The sequence below is a fragment of the Ammospiza caudacuta genome, chromosome 5, assembly GCF_027887145.1.
Source record: "Ammospiza caudacuta isolate bAmmCau1 chromosome 5, bAmmCau1.pri, whole genome shotgun sequence".
NCBI lineage: Eukaryota > Metazoa > Chordata > Aves > Passeriformes > Passerellidae > Ammospiza > Ammospiza caudacuta.
Genome location: NC_080597.1, coordinates 5,812,881 through 5,832,717, shown reverse-complemented (window position 1 = coordinate 5,832,717; position 19,837 = coordinate 5,812,881). Strand labels below are relative to the sequence as shown.

At 50.1% G+C, this 19,837-nt stretch overlaps 1 protein-coding gene across 2 annotated transcripts in view; it reads left to right on the top strand.

The window, feature by feature from the left end:
- The first annotated feature begins 3,097 nt into the window (after positions 1 to 3,097).
- Positions 3,098 to 19,837, top strand: part of WNT5B (Wnt family member 5B) — a 67,922-nt gene continuing 51,182 nt past the window's right edge. The window contains exon 1 of one of the 2 annotated variants that reach the window (XM_058804556.1): positions 3,098 to 3,176. In XM_058804556.1, the coding sequence (XP_058660539.1) occupies positions 3,171 to 3,176 (6 nt within the window). In that variant the 5' untranslated portion in view covers positions 3,098 to 3,170. Of the gene's footprint in view, positions 3,177 to 17,066; positions 17,246 to 19,837 lie in introns of those variants that run through there. The other variant, XM_058804555.1, reaches the window with a different exon arrangement.

Here is a 19,837-nt window from a genome sequence, read left to right as displayed (position 1 = left end):
ACCCTGGATGCAGGATTGGCTGACCAGGGGGAAGATGACTTTGCAGGGATGGAAGAAACTTCTCAAGAGATGAGAGGTTATGGACACCACAGACTGGGCTACAGCTGCTTTAAGAGAAGTTGTAGCCCCATGACTGAGTTTCTAGTGATAAGGTCTCCTGCTTTTCCATATATTCTGCAGGGTCCTGCCCTTAACTGAGAGGGATTTATATCCCTTAATACATTTTAAATTGCTCTTCTCCTCTGCAGAGTGAGCTTAGGATTTCCACATCTCAAATAGTTGGAGCACTTCCCCACCCTCTTCCTGCTCACAGGTAGCAGAGACCAGGAGGGGACAGACATGAGATGTAGCAGAAGAGAAGGAGGAGCATGAGGACAATTGGAGCCATAGGAATGCTGCAGTGAGGTGAAGAGAAATAAAACAGCTTTCCAGGGGGCTGAGCTGCATAGGTTAAGCTGCTTTTTGCAAGCTTTTTTTGGTGGAGGATAAAGCAATCCTGTGGGGAAGACTAGGATAAAAGAAGGAAGAAAACAAAGACAATTCAGCAGAGAGGGCACAGTAATGTAAAGGTGCTCTCCTGCCATCACCCACCCACACCAGCTCCGTGACCAACTCATTCTGTGGGGTTCTTGTCCTCAGCAGAGGCAGCACTGCCAAGGTGAGACACAGACCTCTGAGATGGGCCATGCCCCTCGTTCCTGCTGGTTCCTCATTTCTCAGGACACTTCACCTCTTCTCAAGCCCTCCAAGTGGTCAGCTAGGAAATCACTCCCACACAGTTTGGGGATGCACACCCCAGCTGTCCCTCCTGCCCCTCCTGGCACCCAGCACACACTGACACACATGTATCTGTCCCCAGTGGCCCTTCTCATCCCACCACAGCAGGATGGATTAAAGCTGCAGGAATTCCCATCTTCCTCATGGACTGTGCTGAGGCCAGAATGGTATTTCAATAACCTGGTCTCTTTTTGGAGTGATCCACATGGCCATAGCTGAAGGTTTTAAGGAACACATGTATCCAGTGCTGCCCAACCACCTCTGCTGGTGCTCCAGTGTTTCTGCCTTCCCTGTCTGCTCCCTCTGACCCTGATTTAAGGCACCATCCCGAGGTGTAAGCAGAGCCAGCCCCAAGAGGATTCTGGTGAGGATGGACCCTGCCTCTCCTCTGTGCAGCCTCAATGTGCAAGTTGAAATTTGACAGACAAGCAGGGAACAGCAGCCCATGTGGTAAACAGGCTTTACCTCTGAGCAAAAAAAGCTGGCACCTCAAAGTTCCTGCAGCCAGCTGCAATTTCAAGACTTCCTTTGCCCTCTAATTAGTTGGCATTTGCTGTACCAACTATTATCTTTCTAGCTAGACAGCGCTGGGGACAATGGCTCCTTATTTCCTGCCACAAACACTGGGTTACTATTTACCTCTAGCTGTACCTCCTCTATCTCCCATTCCCATTAAAAGAAAGTATCACTAATGACTGCAGTGATGGGAAACACTGGTGCAGTTGGTCATAAATTAAGACAGTTGGAGCCTTCAATTACTTGTAGTGTGCAGCCTGTACTCAGACACTTACCTGCTCCTCTAAAAATGCTCATGTATTTCCACCCTGAGCCCAAATGGATGCTCAGAGCTGCTTGAAACAAGATGCTCATGTCCGTGTGTGTCTCAAGCTGCATTTTGTCCCAAGCCAGTACAAATTTGAGGAATTCCGGGGGGCCAAATGCCTCCCTGATGTAATTCCAATTGGATCCTTACATGCGTAAGTCTGTGTACGTGTAGGAGCAGCAAGGTACTCCTTGCACTGCGTTATGAGGCTCTGCAGCTCCTGCTGTGTGGGGACTTTGGATGCCTGACGCTGTGGGGCCCAGAGATGGGGACCTGGACACAACAAGTGTAACTCCTGGCTGCTGCAGAGCTGCCACCAAGCTCGGAGACCAGGCGTGCAAATCCTGTCTCCGTGCACGGAGCTGCCCAGCAGTCCCGGGGGTAGGCACCGCTCGCAGCTACACCAACATAAATTCACAGTGATCCTGCTAATGCCTCTGCAGCTACTCCTGCTTCTGCCAGGAAAAGTGAGAACGGGATCTGGCTGCGAATCTGTGAAGTTTTATGGGAAGGAGGGTGGGGGACAGCCCCCAGTGTGATTCCTGGTGTTGCACGCAAGGGATAGATGTGCCTGTTGAGTGCCAGCCCCATCGAAAGCTTCATGCTCTGTCTCCTCTGCCAAACTTTGCCAGTCAATTTCAACAGCATCCCCGAGCCGGGCTCTGCCTCATTCGCACCTTCACTGCAACCCAGCCTCCCACCCGCACTGGGAGGCAGATGCCAGAACTCCCTGCTGAGATGAAGCAGTGGGTCACCAGGTCAGCAGCCCTGCGCTGGCGGGGCCAGGAACCCGCTGCCCGCACCGGCGGGGTTTTGGCTCCCAGCACGTTCGTGTCCCGGGCCGGGAGCCCCATGAGCGGGGTGCCCGTGAGCCCCACAGCGAGAAGCGGCGGGCACGGAGCCCGGCAGCCAGGGAGGGAGCCCGGCAGGATGCGCTGGGAGCGAGCGGCACCCGAGTGTCCCTGCGGGGGCTGCCGGGGGAAGGAGCCAGCCCGGTGGCCTCCAGCGCTCGGCCCCGCCGCGTTCCGTCCCCGCCGCGTTCCGTCCCCGCCGCTGCCCCGCTCCCCAGCACGGCCCCCCGACGGCGGCGGCCCCGCAGCTCGGCCCCCGCCCGCTCCGGCCGGGGAAGCCGCCCGGGCCCCCCAGCGAGCCCCATCCCGCTGGCGGCGGCGGCGGTGCCCGCGGCGGGGCGGGCGCAGGGCGCGGGGGGCGGTGCGGGGCGGGGGGAGGCGGGGCGGAGGCGGCCGGAGCCCCCGGGATCCGCCGGCACCTCCCGGGCCCGGCACTCGCCGCTGCCGCCAACTTCGGCCGGGAGTCGCGCTCGGTGCCGCCGCTGCCGGAGCCCAGCGCCGCCGCGGGCACGGCGAGGGCAGCGCCCGCAGCGTCCCCCCGCTCCCCTCACGCAGCCGGCGGGGGGCTCGGCCCGGCGCGGCGACGGGGCGGCGGCCCCCGGGGCAGGTGCGTCCCCTCGCGGTCTCCGGCCGCCGCGACGCCGCCGAGCGGGACGCGGAGCCCCGTGCCCGCCGCGGGCGCCCGCTCACCTGCCGCTGCCGCCGGCGGCGCCCGGGAGATGCAGGTAGGAGGCGGCCCCGGCCCGGCGGCAGGAGGGCGGCGGCGGGAGGAGGAGGAGGCCGGGGGCCGGGAGGGGTTCGGCCGCGCCGGGCGCCGCGGACCCCCGGGCTCGGCTCGTCCCGGGGCCGGGCGCCTCCCTGCGCGGCCCCCGAAGGGGCGGGAGGCGGCGCGGGCGGTACCGGGGGTTCGCCGCTTCCCCAGCCCGGGAGACGCGTCCGCGCTTTGCCGCCGACCCCGGGAGGCGCCCCCGGCCCGCGGCGGAGCGGGGGCTGCGGGGATCGGGCTGCCCGGAGCGGAGCCCCCGCGGCGCCGGCCCCTACCGCGGGCTGGGACCGTCGGGCCGAGCCGCCACCGGCAGCAGCCCCCGGGCCAGCGGAGGGGCCAGCGGAGCGCGGGGCTGGGGCCGATTGGGGGTGGCCTTGGTGGTGTTAGTGCGGTGGGAGAGACCCGCGGTGTCGTGAGGGGCGCTGCCGGGGTGTGAGGGGCGACCCCGGTGTGAGGGCCGGCCCCGGTGTGAGGGATGGTGCTGGGGCTCGAGGGATGCTCCTGCGGGGTGGCAGACGCTGAGCTGGTGAAACAGATGTTCCTCAGGCATGACAGACATGAGTTCACAAAACAGATGTTACTCCAGTGAGGTGAGTAGTGTGAGCACAGGGATTTTACTGTTTTACTGTCAGAGGAGGATCCTTTCCCTGGGTATGAGCACAGCAGCTTTCCTGTGAGTGCTCACAGTGTCCTTCTCACCCGTGTGCTGTGGTGTGGCTGCATGTGCTAACAGGAGCCATGGCATCTGTGCTCTTGGAAGCACAGAGAAGTGAAAGTGTGCCCGGTTTCACAGGACCAGGGCATCAGCATCCCAGTTACGTCTGTGACAGCCACGCTCTTTTGTGAAACTTGGTTTTTCTTCTGGGAATTGTGGTGTAATGCTTCCCTTAATGGTGTGGGTAAAACAACTTCCCCGAACATATTTTTGTGTGCTCTGATGCACTTTATTGCTCTGCTTTTGATAGTTTTCCTCTGCCATCAGTGAGTGTCCCTCTCACTATCCAACTTTCACCTATCTCTTAATGCATTCCTGGCTGCCCTACAGTGCATCATCATCATCATCATCACTCTTGCCCTGCTGCCTGCACCCACATACTCACCTGTTCACCTTTGGGATCGGGGTTTTTTGTGACAGAGCTTTTCCATGTACTGACACATGTACTGACACATGTACTGACACTTAAGCTCTTCAATTTCTTCTCCCAAAATCTTGGGTGCCTGTGCGTGGTGTTCTTTGTGTGCCCCTGCACAATTCCACTGCAGTCTGCTCTGCTCCACTCCCCTGCACATCAGGACTGTGTGCATCAGTGCTTGCTTACCTGCCTAGGTGTTGGGGGCTCTTTCTTGGTGCCCTTTTTGAGAGCTTCTGTGCCCACACAGCATCGGGCACACACAAGGTCTGTCTCCTTTACACTCATCTTTGTCCATCTGTCCCTTTGGAGCCTGCCTGGTGCATGCACATCTCCAGAGTGTCCCCAGCTTTCCCCACACCACACCAGTGCTCAGGTGTGAGCCTGTCATGGCACTTCCTTCCCACATTTGCTGCTGGGCATCGACACATGAGTTGAAGGGACCACTTTTTCTGATGGTGGCACTTTCACCTGCAGGTGCCTGTCTTCTGCCAGGTGCAGTTGTACATGGAGACCCAAGCTAGGAAGAAGAACCACGCTCTTCTTCCCAAAAGAGAAAGAGGTGGGCTTTCTCAAGGTTGGCAAGAGAGAGACAGACTCCTCTTAAGCCTGTGCATGGACACCTGGGTTTAGCCAGGGGAAAGGTTGGGCTCTGCAAGAATTCAGGTGGAGTGTTTTTCACCCCAAACATCCAGGGAATGGGATGAGTTGCCACGTGTGCAGAGAAGCTAGCCCAACTACTTGGGGTTTTTATCCTTCTTTAAAGAAAACAGCTGAGTCTGTGAGGAGAGAAGCATGAGGATGAGCTGCCAGTGTGAGCTGGGGAAGTGAGCTGGCCCCATCCCAGCCTTGGGTTTCCCATGCTCACATCTCCGTGGCTCATTCATTTCTGTGCCCAGGAGTGTCTGCAGCAGATCCCTTCCCTTTGGAAAGGAGTTCCTCCCAGGCTCCTGCAGTGTTGGCACACCTCTCCTCTCAGGAGCTGTCAGCAGCCCCCGTGTCCTTTCCCTTGTCTCTGGTGCATGGACATTGAAAATGTCCTTCCACGTGTGACTGATCTCAGTTCAGGAAAGCTGAAACTGAAGTTGTGGCTGCAGGCTCCCAGCCCTGAGAAATCTTCTTTCTCAGCCCTTTCCCTCCCAGTCTGCCAGAGTTCATTACATCAGTTGAAAGAAAATAGAAATTTGGAAAGAGCTGGGTCTAGAAAGTCAGGGGTCCTGTGTTTTAAAGAAAAATTAGCATTCTTGTATAGCAAAGTCTCCAGGAGCTTGTTCTTTTAGGAAGAGATCAAATACTGTGAAATTTAAGGTTACCTTTAAGCTATTTGTCCCTTTCTCTAGCCCAGTAGGCCCCTTTGTTTCTGGACTGCTTCACATCTTGAGCCTTTTGTCCTGAAGTTGTTGGGTTTGGGTTTCAAGGCACACAGGGAAATAGCTCTTTTCTGAAAACTGCACGATTGCTCATTTAAATGAATATAAACTGTTTCTATTCATAAGATCTTTTTTTTTTTTTTCTAGCAGCTGATCAAAGTTCGAGTGAAAAACCATTTCATCATTTCCAAATAAATTGGACACACATGCACACACACACACACACACACTGAGCATTTCAGAGAGACTTTTAAACACAGTACTTGTAAAATCAGAATATGGACAGCCAAGGCATGCTATGTAAGACAGGCAAGTCTGTGATTTGATCCCACTTTTGCATAGGAAGGGATCTTCACTTCCTGGGAGAAGGCACACAGACTTTATTAAAACTGAAGGCAGCGCAGAGAGAGCTCAGGGGAATTTCTCCCAGACTACAAAAAATCCTTTTCTAATGGGAGATGTAAGGAATGAGGACATGTGTAGCATTTGAGAACAAACATTAAGATGTGGAATGGTGGGATACCTGACTGCTTTCAGCAGCTCTGAAAGGAGCTGGTGCTTGGAGAGCTTTCCAATTCAAGAGGACTTAAGGCATGTGGTTGGGCATTTAGGATCTGTTAGAACCAGGCAGTGTTTTAACAGCAGGGTGATCAACCTTCAGAACAAACCAAAGGCAGCATTTGCTCCTCCACCTCCTAAAATCTTCCAGTGGAGAGGGGGTGTCTCTGTGGAAGGGACATTCCACCAAAGTGCAAGTTCTTGGGCTCAAGAGACAACTGGCTGCGACCATATGGGCAGAATTACAGAGCCTGTGATCCACCACCTCCTTCCAGGCTTTGGTTTAGGACTTGGTGGAGCTCAGGCAGGTCTTGCCCTGCCCTGTGAGAGGTGGGGCTGGGGGTCCCTGGGGCTGATGCTCACTCCTGGCACAGCAGCTCCCCAGCGTGGGCATGCTCTCCCTGCCTTGGAACTGCAGGCTGCTGGCAGCCCTCTGCAGTGGCTGTGGTGTGTGTGCCTGTGGGGATCCTTCCCTTCCATTGGAGCTGTGAGACAGGCTGGGATGCCTGTGGGGATCCTTCCCTTCCATTGGAGCTGTGAGACAGGCTGGGATGCCTCTGGGGATCCTTCCCTTCCATTGGAGCTGTGCAACAGGCTGGGATGCCTGTGGGGATCCTTCCCTTCCATTGGAGCTGTGCAACAGGCTGGGATGCCTGTGGGGATCCTTCCCTTCCCCTGGGAGCTGTGCAACAGGCTGGGATGCCTGTGGGGATCCTTCCCTTCCATTGGAGCTGTGAGACAGCCTGGGATGCCTGTGGGGATCCTTCCCTTCCCCTGGGAGCTGTGAAACAGGCTGGGAGCTCTCAGGGCTGCAGGCAGGGCAGGGCAGAGCAGGGAGTGCTGTGTGTCCCCTCCACAGAGTCTGGATAACTTGAGCTCTAGAGGCTTGCCGAGTTTGCAAGACTAACTCCTTGGTTTTGGTTCTTTTACTCTTTTTTCCCTCTGAAAGGGAGCTCAGAAAGGCTCTGACACAAAATGGCCACAGCCATACTGCTGGTTGGGTTTCCCCTGGCACGTTTCCTTTGCAAGGTCCCTTTGGACCCTGCACACTCAGGATTTGCACCTTTCCTTGTGCTGCAGTGTCCTCCATGCTTCTCTCAGCAGCTTTCCTGCTGGCTGGGGATGCTGCCAGGCAGGAAGATGCTTGGAGCAAATGCTGGGGTAAAGATGCCCCACAGAGCTCTGTGCTCCCAACCCATGGCCCCAACAGCCCCACTCCGAGGTGCCTCAGCCCCCGAGCAGTTCTTTGAAGGGCTGTCCCCGGGGGCTCCAGTGGCAAACATGAGGCTTGTGTGAACCCCATCTCTTCCCCTCGGAATGTTTACCTGTCTAAATTTAACTGCCCAGCCAGCCCCATCCCTCCCAAGCCGACCTGTTCTCTTGTGGCTGGGCTGTGGCTCTGGCTGCTGCTGCCGCGTTTCCTGGCTGCCTTGGCCCCGTGGTTTGCTGCTTGCTCCCTCTTCTCGCTGCGTGCTGGCTCTTTCAAGCTCCTGGGCAAGCCAGTTCTCCCTCTCCTAGGTTTTATTTTTAAATCTGGTTGCACAGCCCTCAGGACTGGAGGGTCCCTTGTCCTCTCATCTCGGAGTGTTTATTCTGCAGCGGGCTTCAGGAAATCTCTCCTTGTCCCACTGTAGCCCACAGTTTTCCTCCCTGGCTGTGGTTGCTCCCAGAGAGACCAGGCATGCTGAGTTGCTCCCTGGCCAGCTCTAAAGGGACAGTGCCTCTTTCTGCTCCCATAGGGATCCAGTAGGTGCTTCCCTGCAAAGGCATCTTCCTTATTTCACTTTGTTGAGCTGGGCTTCCCCAAGCTGGCTTTTGGTTTGTTTGAGAAGTGAGTGATGTGCCCCTCATCTTCAGAAAAGCTGGAGAGAGGGTCAAGCAGAGGAAAGGAATGCTCCTCTTTCTGTCAGGCTGGGTAGAATTTGCTTTCTTTAGGATTTCAGAGTTTGGGACAGTAAATACGACCCAACCTTCTCCATCTAAATAAAACCATCAGGATGAAACCTTTCGTGTCCTGCATAACCCTGCAGGAGACCCCTGACTGCTCTCCCTTTCCAGGCATGCCTGCAGCTAATGCTGTGGTCTGCCACATGAGAGGGGTGGTTTGAGCCCTGGCCTCCTCTGCCCCTCTTTGAGCTAACCCGGTGGCCTGGGGTTTAATGCTCACACATTCAGAGCAAAGGTAATGCAGGCCAGGGCTGTCATGACTGCTGATGTGGAGTATCCAGCTCCAAATGCTGTCAAAGGTCCCGTTTTTCCCTGAGGTTCAGCTATTTCAGATACTTGGGCATTCTTGAGTAGTCTGGCCTTGATTATTCAGAGTGACTAGTTCATTTTGCAAAGCTTCATCTCAGCCTCTGGAGCAAAACAGAATGAGATGAATTAATGCAGAATGCACCACTCAGATCAGTGAATTTTCCTGGGAATGGGTCTGTGGCCGGAGAGCTCATGGCACTGTTGCGTGCAGGGATGGGTAAAGAGCTCCTGGTTTTGATTAATTTATGGTTTTAAGTAGCAGCTCGTGGGAAAGGCTCAAAGGGTTTGATAGTTTTTGTCTTAGGGGAAGAAAAGCAGAGCAGCATTTTGTCTTTGTATAGAGAGAGATTTGTGAACACACATTGAAGGATTTGAGGGAAAATATGTTTTCTGTCAGCTCTCCCATCTCGATTGGAGGTGAGGGAGCCTGAAGTGATTGGGTGGAACATGTGTTTTGGATTTGTTTTTGTCCATCATTAAGGACACAAGGTTAACAAAAGTCACAGGAATACTAATATTTCAGTGGTCTCTCTAAATTTCTCTTCCTTTTCCAGTTCTGTATTTAGCTTTTTGGCTGGTTTGCTGCCATTGTTTAACTGAGTCCTGAAGCATTGTAGCACCTCTGTTATGGACAAGTTGGAGCTGTAAAGCAAATTAAATGAGAATCTCCCTTGCCTAGCTGGAAAACCTTTCTGAGCTTTGTTATGTATCACAGAGTGTTGAGAGAGACATATGAGCCCAAGCATGTCTTCATTAATGGAACATTTTTCAGAAAAAATAATTTTGTGACTGTCAGGTTCATTACTCCCTGAGGTGTTCCTGAGCACTTCGAAATTGTCTCCAATCATAAAAAATTGATACTGTACAAAGGCAAATTGAGTTCCTTTTTTTTCCCTCCTCTGTTTTTACAGCTCAAGAAATTCTACAGGTTCCTTTATTATATTCTGTGGCTCAGATTTGTTAATAATTACTGTAAATACTGGTTCTGGCAGCACGTCAGTGTTTTGTTTAGTAAATATTTTGCCATTATCATTTCTGTGTCACAGCTGGGAAGGTTTGTAGTGTCCTGTCAATTTTCCTGTCACTGTCAATTTTGCCCAGTTTTGCATCTCTGAAAACTGACTGAAGCTTTACAGTCTTACACTGAGATTATGCAGATATTTATGGGGTAGCCCCATCATTCTTTACACTGCAGTGGACGTTTCTGGTTTTAGACCAAAATGTCAGCTCTTGCTCCCATGTGTGGTGTGCACAAACCAGGTTTCACAGCAACGTGTGCAGCCTTGTGGGTGGCTGCAGCTGTTATTCCACCTGTGGAGTGGGGTACAGGTAGAGTGGGGTGAGTGCTCCTGTGAATTATGACCAATTGCCTGTCCTGGTTTCTCTTCTGGTTTTTTTAACTATTCCCCATTTCCACCTATTCTTAACTAGCTGTTTGGGAGTTTTGCCAGTGTTCAAAATGAACATCTCATAATTTTTTTATGAATGGCAAGGAGGTTTTTCAGCTGGGAAAGCTTGGTAAGTGCAGCACTGGCTTTGTTCAGTTTTTACTGAAGCTTCACAGGCTCTTTCAGCATCTCTGCTGTTTTCCAAGGAGCCTGCTGGAAGGCTCAAAAGCTCTCCTCCACAGCATGCTGAGAAGATGTAAGGCTCTGTATTTCTGCACAACAACAGCCGCACCCCAGTGGTATAAAACCCCACTGCAGGTGACAACCCAAACTTTTATCTACAAGACACGTAAAACTTCTTTATCTTCCAGGAAAATGGTGCCAATTAGGTCAGACTCGCACACCAGGAACAATTTTCTGTCTGAGTTTGGCTGCTTGTGTTAGACTGTGTCTCTGCCACAGCCTGTGAAAGAAGGGGAGCCACAGCATTTTCTGTGGGCACAGCTGTGACCATGGAGGCATCTTTGTCAGCACAGCTGACACTGGTGTGTTGGCAGGAGTGTGTATATTTTATTTTTTTTTTTCCCATTTCTTGAACTAAAAAAATTTTAGTGGGGTAACTTGAAAGTCTGGACCAGGCCCTGCTTAGAGAGGCCAGGTAATGCTTTCAAGTCAAGCATAAAACCAAGCTGGAAGCAATAGGAATAACAGTTAAGTTTAGACATAGTTAGTCTGTGCTACCTAAGCCTTACTTTACCTTATGGACAGGGCTGAGCTGGGAAATGTGTTTTAAATACATTAGAGAGAAAGTTCTGTCCATTTATTGCTGCTATTAAGAAAGTTCTGTCGGTTTGTTGCTGCTTTTGGTAAACCTGAGTGAGATGTGAGTTGGCAAACCTGGTGCTCCATGCAGTCCATCCCCAGCTGGTCAGATGGAAGCTGGCCACCACAGGATGCCTCAGAGCAGGCATGGAAAGCTTTGCTGGTTACCTCTACCAATTCCTGCAGCTCCCTGAGGCAACAGGGAATGTTATCTCTTACTTCCCAGCTGATAAAAGAGGTGGTGATCTTCACAAAGCTGAAAAACTTTGTCCACAGCCAGGATAGGGTTCAGTCCTGTGGAAATTGTGGCTCATTGACACCTTGGGACAGGTGTCAGAGGCTGCCTGGGATGGTCAGAGCTTCCTAAACTCAACACCCTTTCCCAAGTTGTAGAGTGACATCCAGAAATCCATCAGCTCGCAGGTGCTGGTCTGATGTTAAAAGCTCCAGAGTTGCTTGAACATAATCTGTTCTCCATTTGGTTTCAGGCAAATGCTGCTGGTTTGCTCAGTCACCAGTTGTGACTCCACCTAAATACATTTTACTTTTCCCTTCAGCTGCTCTGTCCACATGTACAGAATCCTTTGGCTTTCAACACCAGCATCATCACATCAAATTCATCCCCTGGTCCTGTCACTCCTGCCTTGGCAAGGCTTTCCCTTGGCCTACCTCAGCATTGTGCTGGCTGGATCTGCCAGGCTGTCCTGATGAGTGGCAATCTGAGGCCTTGCATCTGTGACTAGTCCCTGTGAATTGTGCTGTGCCCTTGTCCCATGGGTGTGAAGCAGCAGGTGTTGGGGAAATGCTGCTTTCTGTCATTGTCCCTGCCTCCACAGCAGCCTTTGGATGGTGGGTCCTGCACAGAGGGTGCTCATAGTTACACATCTGCCTAAAGGTGTCTGCACAGAAATTTTGTGGGTTACTGAGGTTGGAGTTAGGGTTTTTGTATGTAGGGTTTGTTTCTGCAAAGGAATAATATCAAATAAATAATGAGATTTTAGAGATAGTTTAGTGCTTCCAGAGGCACACTTGCCTTTTCCTCTCCAAAGTGTTGCAAAGCCAGCCTTTGGAGAGAGATGTGTAATCTTGTGTGATGCTTTGGATGCACTTTCTGCATCCAGAAGTATCTGCAGACCCCACTCCTCCTCTGTGTGCAAAGTGAGTTTGTTTGTTACTCATCTGACACCTCGGACCATTTCCCTAAATTTTAACAGCTAATTACTCTGTAACAGTTCAGGTTCCTAAGAAACTCTGGGTGCCGGTGTGTTCCTGGACTTCTGTAAGCAATCTCCAGTGTGGATAACCTCAGTGCAGACATCTGTATGCCTGCAGCCAATGTCCAGTCCTCAGGCAGCACAACAAACAAACACAGAGCTGGTAAAATGAAAAAAAAGCTCCCAGAAGAAAACATGGTTTGATCTAAATTGAAATTTCCAGAAGAAAAACATGCTTTTCTGTAGTGATGTTTCAAAACCTAATGATTTCTGTTTCCAATTGACATTTAAATGTCATTTTATGTTGATATCCAGAACAAGAGTTTAAATTTCACGTCAACACCCAAAATTTCTCCTTTTGGATCAACCTTTCATTTTCACAGAATCACAGGATAGCAGGTTGGAAGGGACATAAAGGATCATCTGATCCAGCCCTTCTTGGCAAAAGCACAGTCTGAACAGGATGGCCCAGCACAGTGTCCAGCAAATCCTGGAGGTGTCCAATGTTGGGGAATCCATTTCCCTAGGCAGATTATTCCAAAGGCTGATGGTTTCCATTGTGTGAAATTTTCCATTTCTGTCCAGTTGGAATCTCCCCAGGAGTAACCCATCACCCTGTATCTTTTCCATGTGGCTCCTTGTAAGAAGGGAGTCTCCATTTTCTTTGTAGCCACTGTTTAAATACTAGAAGAATGGTGATAAGATCTCCCTTAAGCTTCTTTTCTCAAGGCCCTCTTCTCTCAGCCTTTTCCTCTCTGGCAGGCTTCCCATCCTTTTGCCATCTTTGTGGCCCTTCTCTGGACCCTCTCCAGCCTGTCCATGTCTTGTTTTGTTTTGTTTCTATCAATAATATCTTCCTTCCCACCCCTGCATTTTCAAATCAAGAGCATTTGGAATTGTTCATAGTATGAAACAGAGTAATGTTTTGACCTTTCATCCCTGTTTGGGATGCAGGCAAATGCTGAAATCCCAGCCCTTCTTGGGGAACTGAGATTCTGTGCTCTGACCAAATCCACAAAAGTGTATTTCCACTGGTTTTGCTGGCTGGCTACTTCAGTGCTTTGTCAGTGATGAGTTGTAATTCAGTGCAGATTGAACCCGTGGTGTATCCACATGGCTGGAGAGGCTGAGGGCAGTGAATCTTTCTTGCTCTGTGTTGTGCTTTCAAATTAATACCCAGATTTCTTTCCAAAGATAAATTTTCCTTCTGAACCAGCGTTTGGTAGTGCACAGCTGCCTGCTACATGTTCCATGCACAAATGAGGATCCTGGTGCTCTCCCAGTCTAGCTACAAGCTGTTATATGAAATCAGGGTGTTTTAAAATTTAAGACAGTTTCTGGTTCATCTATTGTTTGCAGTCCCACAGTTTGCCATATATCTTTCTCCTCAGAAGTTCCTTTTGCCCCTTCCCACCATTGTGGGGAGGTTTTTCCTGCTGGGCTCTGTGCACTGTGTCTCTGAAGCAGTTTTATGGTGTGCCCCAGAAGCAAGCTTTTGTCAGGCTGCCTCAAAGTGTCATCCAGAGAAAAGCCTCTGAAGCAAGAAATGTCCTTTTCTGTCTGGCTTTGAGGTGTTATCTCCCCTCTTCCCAGATGCAGTTGGCTCCATCTACATCCCTAAGCTGTTTTGTTTGGAGTGAGGAGAGCTCAGAAAATCAAGGGAGGCCACACACATAAACAACTATGTGTGAAATCAATTAATCTAAACGAGGGGGAGATTTGTTCTTGCAGGGGAAAAGCCTGGTTCCCTCAGAAACCTCTCCTGTGCATGGCAGGACTGTTACAAACCTTACATCACTGGAACAGTGATGAGCTAGGTGAGTATTTTAACCTTTTTGGCCAGTATTTAGAGGAACAGTGGTGTTTGAAGAGCTTACTGTGCTCTTTGTACTTTAACAAGTGATTTTCATTATGGATACAGTGGTAGTGTGCTAAAGCAGGAACTACTGAAGGGAACTGAATTTTGAATCTTAACTTCAAATATTTTTATTATAAATTTGGTTCCAGGCATTGCACTCACCCAGTCAGGGATAAGAAGCTATGCCTGTCATTCCTCTGTGTTTGGGTAATAGACATTGTCAGTGACACAAACACAACCTGTAGGATAGGAATGACTTGCAGGAGTTTTGAAAAACAATATTTCAACCTCTAATTAGAGACAAATCTTTTATTGTTTTTTTAAAAAAGTCTGATAAGGAAAAGAGGTTTCTTCAGCTCTCCTGCAGGAGGAGGGTTATTCACCTCTCAGCACATTGTGGTCTCTGCTGCAGGGTGCCCAGGGGTCAGTAACTACAATCATACCCCAGTCTCACTCTGCACATCTTTAAATAATTGGCTCCTCTCCTGGCTGTCTGGGGCAGCAGTAACATGAGCAAAAGCTGTGCTTGGCCTCTCTTGGCTGAGGGAAGGACATGGATCTAAGGCCTGAAGAGAGCACACTTTAGGGGAAAGGAGGGAAAGTCTAGGAGACAGCCACTCCACTCGGCCCCTTAAATCGTCACAGGAGAGGGTGAGGTAGTGCAAGGCTGAGAAATCAAAAGTCTCTGTGCTTGGAGTGTTACTCAGACATTAAAGTCTTATCATGGCCACAAATCTTCCCTGACTCCACCTTGCCTCCCTTTTGGGATGAGGAAGATGATAACAGAAGTGGGTTTGTGTTTTGCACTGAGGGCTCCTTAAGGAATCGCGCTCTGCTTGGGCCAGCTCGGAGCTGAAGGTTCGTCCTTTGGAGTGAGAGTTTCCCAGAGCCTTGAACTAAAGCCAGCCCGGTTAGGCAAAGCTGCAGTCAGGGGTCTTGACAGGATACTCCTGTTCACACAGCTTTGTTATGTTTTGCTGTGATTTCTTGATTCATTTCCAGCATGCAATGGATCGTCTTTCTGATTTGAGAAGTCTTTTATGCAAAGACTTCAGTGTGTAATTTCTCCAGCTGAGGCCAGGAGATTGCCCCACATGGAAGCCAGAAGATGCCCCATGTTCCTGTGTGGCAGAGAGCCCTTCTGGAGAAGGCAGACAGCCCTGTTGTAGCTTTCTGGCTGGAAACATCTCTGGTTCATCACCTTGTACAACCAGCTGGTGCCAAAACCCTGCCTGGTGGGTGCTTCTGAGCAGCTACTGCCTTCTGTCATTCTAATCACAATAATTTGGCTTGTTTTTATCTGATTTGATGGAGGCTGAGGAGGAGATCACTTCCCAGGGCCCTGAGGGTAGAAACTCAGCTTCCTAGAGCTACATTTTAATTTCTAACCCTCCCACAGCCCTGGGGTGATCTCCTGGAAAGATCTTGCAGGAGAGGTGTCTTCTGAAATACACCAAGACATTTGCAAGTTAGTTGTCTATACACTACTGAAATTCCTCTCCCCTGGGCACTTTTCTAGATCCAGTGTGCTCCTTCAGGCACCCAAGTATCACTGTTCAGGTGGCTGGTTTTCCTAATTTCAAATCCATGGAAGGAGATTTCATGTTCACATGGACTGATGCTTGTGTGATGTTTGCACCATTTTCTCTCACAAGGATAGATGCTGGTTTTGTCTGACTCTGGGATGGAAATGCAAAGAACACCCAACAACACAACTAAGTTGCACTGCTGATTTCCAGGACATAATTCCAACTGTTGGATTTGCTGCCTGACCTGAAAATAAAACTCCTCTTTTGAGGTTTCCTTGTTTTGAGGCTTTATTTGTTTTTTTATATTAAAACAAAGCAAGTGAACAAGAGCTGTGCTGCTAACTAGGAGAGGATGGTTTGCCTGGTTTGTTTCCCTGTGTCCTGCCTGGATTCTGCTCAGCCAGTTGTGCCCCGCACTGTGCCTTGGGAGGGGCACGCTGGGCTAAATATATCTGTGCTGCCTGTGAAATGTAGTATGGGGAGCTGCGTCACTTGGTGCAGTTTACTTGGAAACTAAGGTGGGAAGCCAGCTTTTATTTTCAGCCTTGGGTCAGATGCATTGGTCAGTCGTCTCACCCAGTTTGTCCTTGCGAGGCAGACATACAACCTGCTCTCTAAATAAAAAGCCAAGCTCGTTGCAGTGACTCTGTCACATTGGGGCAACCATATTTTTCTTGCTCAGCAGCCAGATTTACAGTGTGAGAGGTTGCTCAGATAGATTACCTTGAAAGCAGCAATGAAAGTCATAGCTCAAATATCATGGCTTAATGAGCAGAGGAGCTGGTGTGGTGCTGTGGGCTCTAAATATATCAGAGCCCCAGTGCTGGCAGCACAGTGACAGCTGGAGACCTTGGGCTCTCACTGCTGGTGGAGCAGACGTGTATCCTTCCACAAAATGTGGGAGCAACAGATGCAGCTTGGTGACTAAAGAGGGCTTGGGTTTTGCAGTGTCTGGTTCTGCTTTTTGGCTTGTCTTCCCCTGCTGTTCCTGCTAGAGCAGTGGGAGTGATTTCAGGAGAAATGAAGATATTCTTGGGGTGTGCCAAGGGGTGGACACAGCCCACCTGAGCTCGCTGTGGTCTCTGCCACATCTAAATAACAGCAGCAGGGCACTGTGACTGCAGTGATGACATAAATCTGCTGGGGCTCTGGGGAACATACTCAGGCAAACAAGTGGGTGGGAACCCCTGCTCTTTCTCCATGAGCTCTCCAGGGTCACCTGCCTGCACATCTGACATGCTGCAGTCACATCTCTGGCAGCTCAATATGTTTTTCAGTCTTCTCCCTTATGCCTAAGTGAGAGGAATACCAGTATTGCTGTATGATTGTCCTGCTGAAAAAGGAGGTGAGAAAACTCTTCAGTATAAGGTTTTACATTTATCTAGGAGGACAGTAACTATGGGAATTAATTTCTGTCTGTGTAGTGCCTAGCACATTGGGGCCCCTGAATATTGCTGCTGCACAAGCCACATGTTACAGACCAAAGCCACCCAGCTTTGCTGGCAGAGAGCTTGTGGCACACTGGGGTCCTGGTCTAAAGTGAGAGATCCAAAGGCTCTGGGACATGTACTTCATGCTAATGGCAATAAAGGCTTCCAGATTTAACGTGGAGGGTTCAGTTGTGAGGGCGAGGGCTGGGAGATGAGGTTTATGGGGTTAACCCAGCCTCTGTGACTTCTGTTAAGCCTGATTGGCTCCTTTCCTTAGTGGGCTTTACCTGGGCACTGATAGCTGTGAGCAGCTGAGAGTGCAAATGATTGCAATTGCCATTTAAACCCAGGTTTAAAGCCCAGGTGTAGTTTATCCTCTCTGGTACTCAGGAGTGTGAGAGAGCAGAGAAGTGCTCCTCTTTAGCTCTGTGTCTGGTCCTGCTTTTTGGCTGTCCATGGTTCAAAGGAAGGGGGTGAGTAATTGATCAATACTGGCAATATTGTAGAAGTTTGGTAGCTTTCAATCTCCTTGAGTTTCTTGTACTTTATTGCTTTGTGCCTTACAGTGTGTTCCAGCTGCTGTTTCAGATGCTGTGGGTGCAGACTTAATATTCATGGCTTTTAATATTCATAGCTTTTATTCAAACATTATGTGACAGTGGCAGTCTGCATGGTGTGTCAAAAAGATGCCTCTGTTAGGTGAAGAGGTGCTGCATGGCAGTGTGTGTCTCACTTCAGGTTATTAACTAAACCACCAAAGCATACAATTAACCATTCAAAAATCAGCGTTGCTTCTGTGTGAAGTTTGCTTCTCTCCTACTTTCTCCTCAAGCCCATTTCCCTGTGGCTGTCATTGCTGTGGATCTGCTCCTGGCCAGGCATTTTGGCTGTCCCAGGTCAGTGGGCAGGCTGCAGCCCAAGTGGGTTTTGGAGAGCATCTGTGGCCTTGCCCTAAGTCTGGGGAAGGTGAAATTTGCTGAATCAGTCACTGTCCCTGCACACAGGGCAGGCTGTGTGAAACCCAGCGATAGTGCTGGGCTCATGAGGACAGTGCACGGTTTTTGCCCTTCAGCAGTGCTGTTGATGCTCAAGCTGGAGTTTCTGAGTTCCTCTGGGAATACTACAGGGATGTGGTGTGTATTTCAGTCTGTTAATGTCCTTAGATCCTGCCTGCAAAGGGCAGCTGATCTTGGGGTGCTGGGTTCCTGGTTCTCTCTGCAAGGCACTGTGAGGTGGTGGGCAGGAAAAACCTGCACCCTCCACTAGTTCTGCCCCTCGTTCCAAGTGAGAGCATAAAGCTCTGTCCTGGCAGCCCCTGCTGTCCCTTTGGCTTCCACGTGGACCTCTCATTTTGGTGTGTAAGAGAACATCAGATGGTTCAGGGCTGCAGGTTTGGGGAGCAATTGATTCAGCCATCCCAGCTGACCATGGTCTTCCCTGACCTCGGTGGGCATGGATTCAAGGGGATGGGGCAAGAACAGAAAAGCAGCTTTGAGTCTGGAAAAAAGCAGGGACAGAAAAGGAAATGAGTAGGGATGTGGTAACCCAGATGGGATATGGCACAAGAGAAGGAAGGTTTGGTCACCCACCCCAGTGTTGACACTGCTACCCTGGCGAGCCTGGCACAAAATCTCACATAACCAGTGGGCAGTGGTGTGTGTGGAAGAGATGGGGAAGGAGGGGATGTGGTGGCACAGAAAATTAACTAGACTCCTTTAAGTTTTTCTGTGCTTTTTCTCACCCTGCAGAAAACAAAGTGTGGCATAACTTTTTTTATTCTTCAGTCATTAATGAGCCATTGTTCCAGGGGGAAAAAAAAAAAGTAGGGAGTATTATCATGGGAGAAATTATCTTTCTCATGGGATATAAAACTTTGTGGTGTGTAAATGGATCATCCTGGCACTGATGCTAATCCTGTCCAGGTCTGACTGTACAGTACTTAATGTAAAACACGTGATAATTCCTTCTGTAGTTTCAGTAGAAATCTCTCATTTCCTAAACAAGCGTGCTGTGTTCCTGTGCCCTGCCAAGCTGCTGCCCTGCCCGAGCAGCCTGCCTGCTCTGCTGGGTGGTTTGCAGCCCTTTGATGGCAGGCGCTATTTAATTATCAGTGGTGTTATGTTCCCAGAGCTCGCTACATGAAAGCAAAGCACCGGCAGCCTGTAATTAATCTGAGCTAATGTGCCACTGTTTACACTCCAGCTCGGAAACCAGACAGATGTAAGAAGACACCCAGCCTTCATCTGGGATCCTCCCAGGTTATTTCTGAGCTATCTTGGGAGAGCTGTGCTGTGTCTGCCCTCCCCGCAAGTCCCTCAGAAATGAGTACCTTTAACTTTTCTCGGGAATGAGTGGGACACTTTGTTTCCTAGCAGGGAGCAGGGTTAATGCCTTCTTGCTGCCTTACCACGGCTGAGGCCGGCTGGCATGGGCTGGGGGCGCAGAACTGCTCCAGGAGTCCTGAGTTCTGCAGTGTGACAGGGTGAAACAAGCCCAGCTTCCTCCCTTTTTCCCTGGCTTTGGCTGAGGAGGAGCCTGCTGGCATTGGGGATATGTGGGATCTCCTTGGTGGAAAGGCAAGCAATTCTCTGGATCTTAAAAATAAAATATCATATATTCATTTCTGATCCACTCTACAAGCGATTCTCTGGGACTCCAGTCTTAAACATAAAATATCATGCGTTCATTTCTGATCACCCTACAGACAATTCTGTGGAACTCCAGTCTTAAAAACAAAATATCATGGATTCATTTCTGATCACCCTACAAGCGATTCTCTGGGACTCCAATCTTAAACATAAAATATCATGAGCTCATTTCTGATCATCCTGCTACAAATATTTAACAGAACAAGGTGATGAAAATGCCTGCAGGTGTGGAAAGAATGAAAGAGACTATGCATCCTTCATTAGGGTGAAGAGTAATAAAAAGCAACATGACAGAAGTATATAAATGTAGAAGTACAGAGAAGTAAACCAGGCATTCCTGTGTGTATACTTTTATGTAATGCAAGGTTTCCAATGAAATTGAAATTAAACATCTGACACACGTGAGGCTTATTTTTT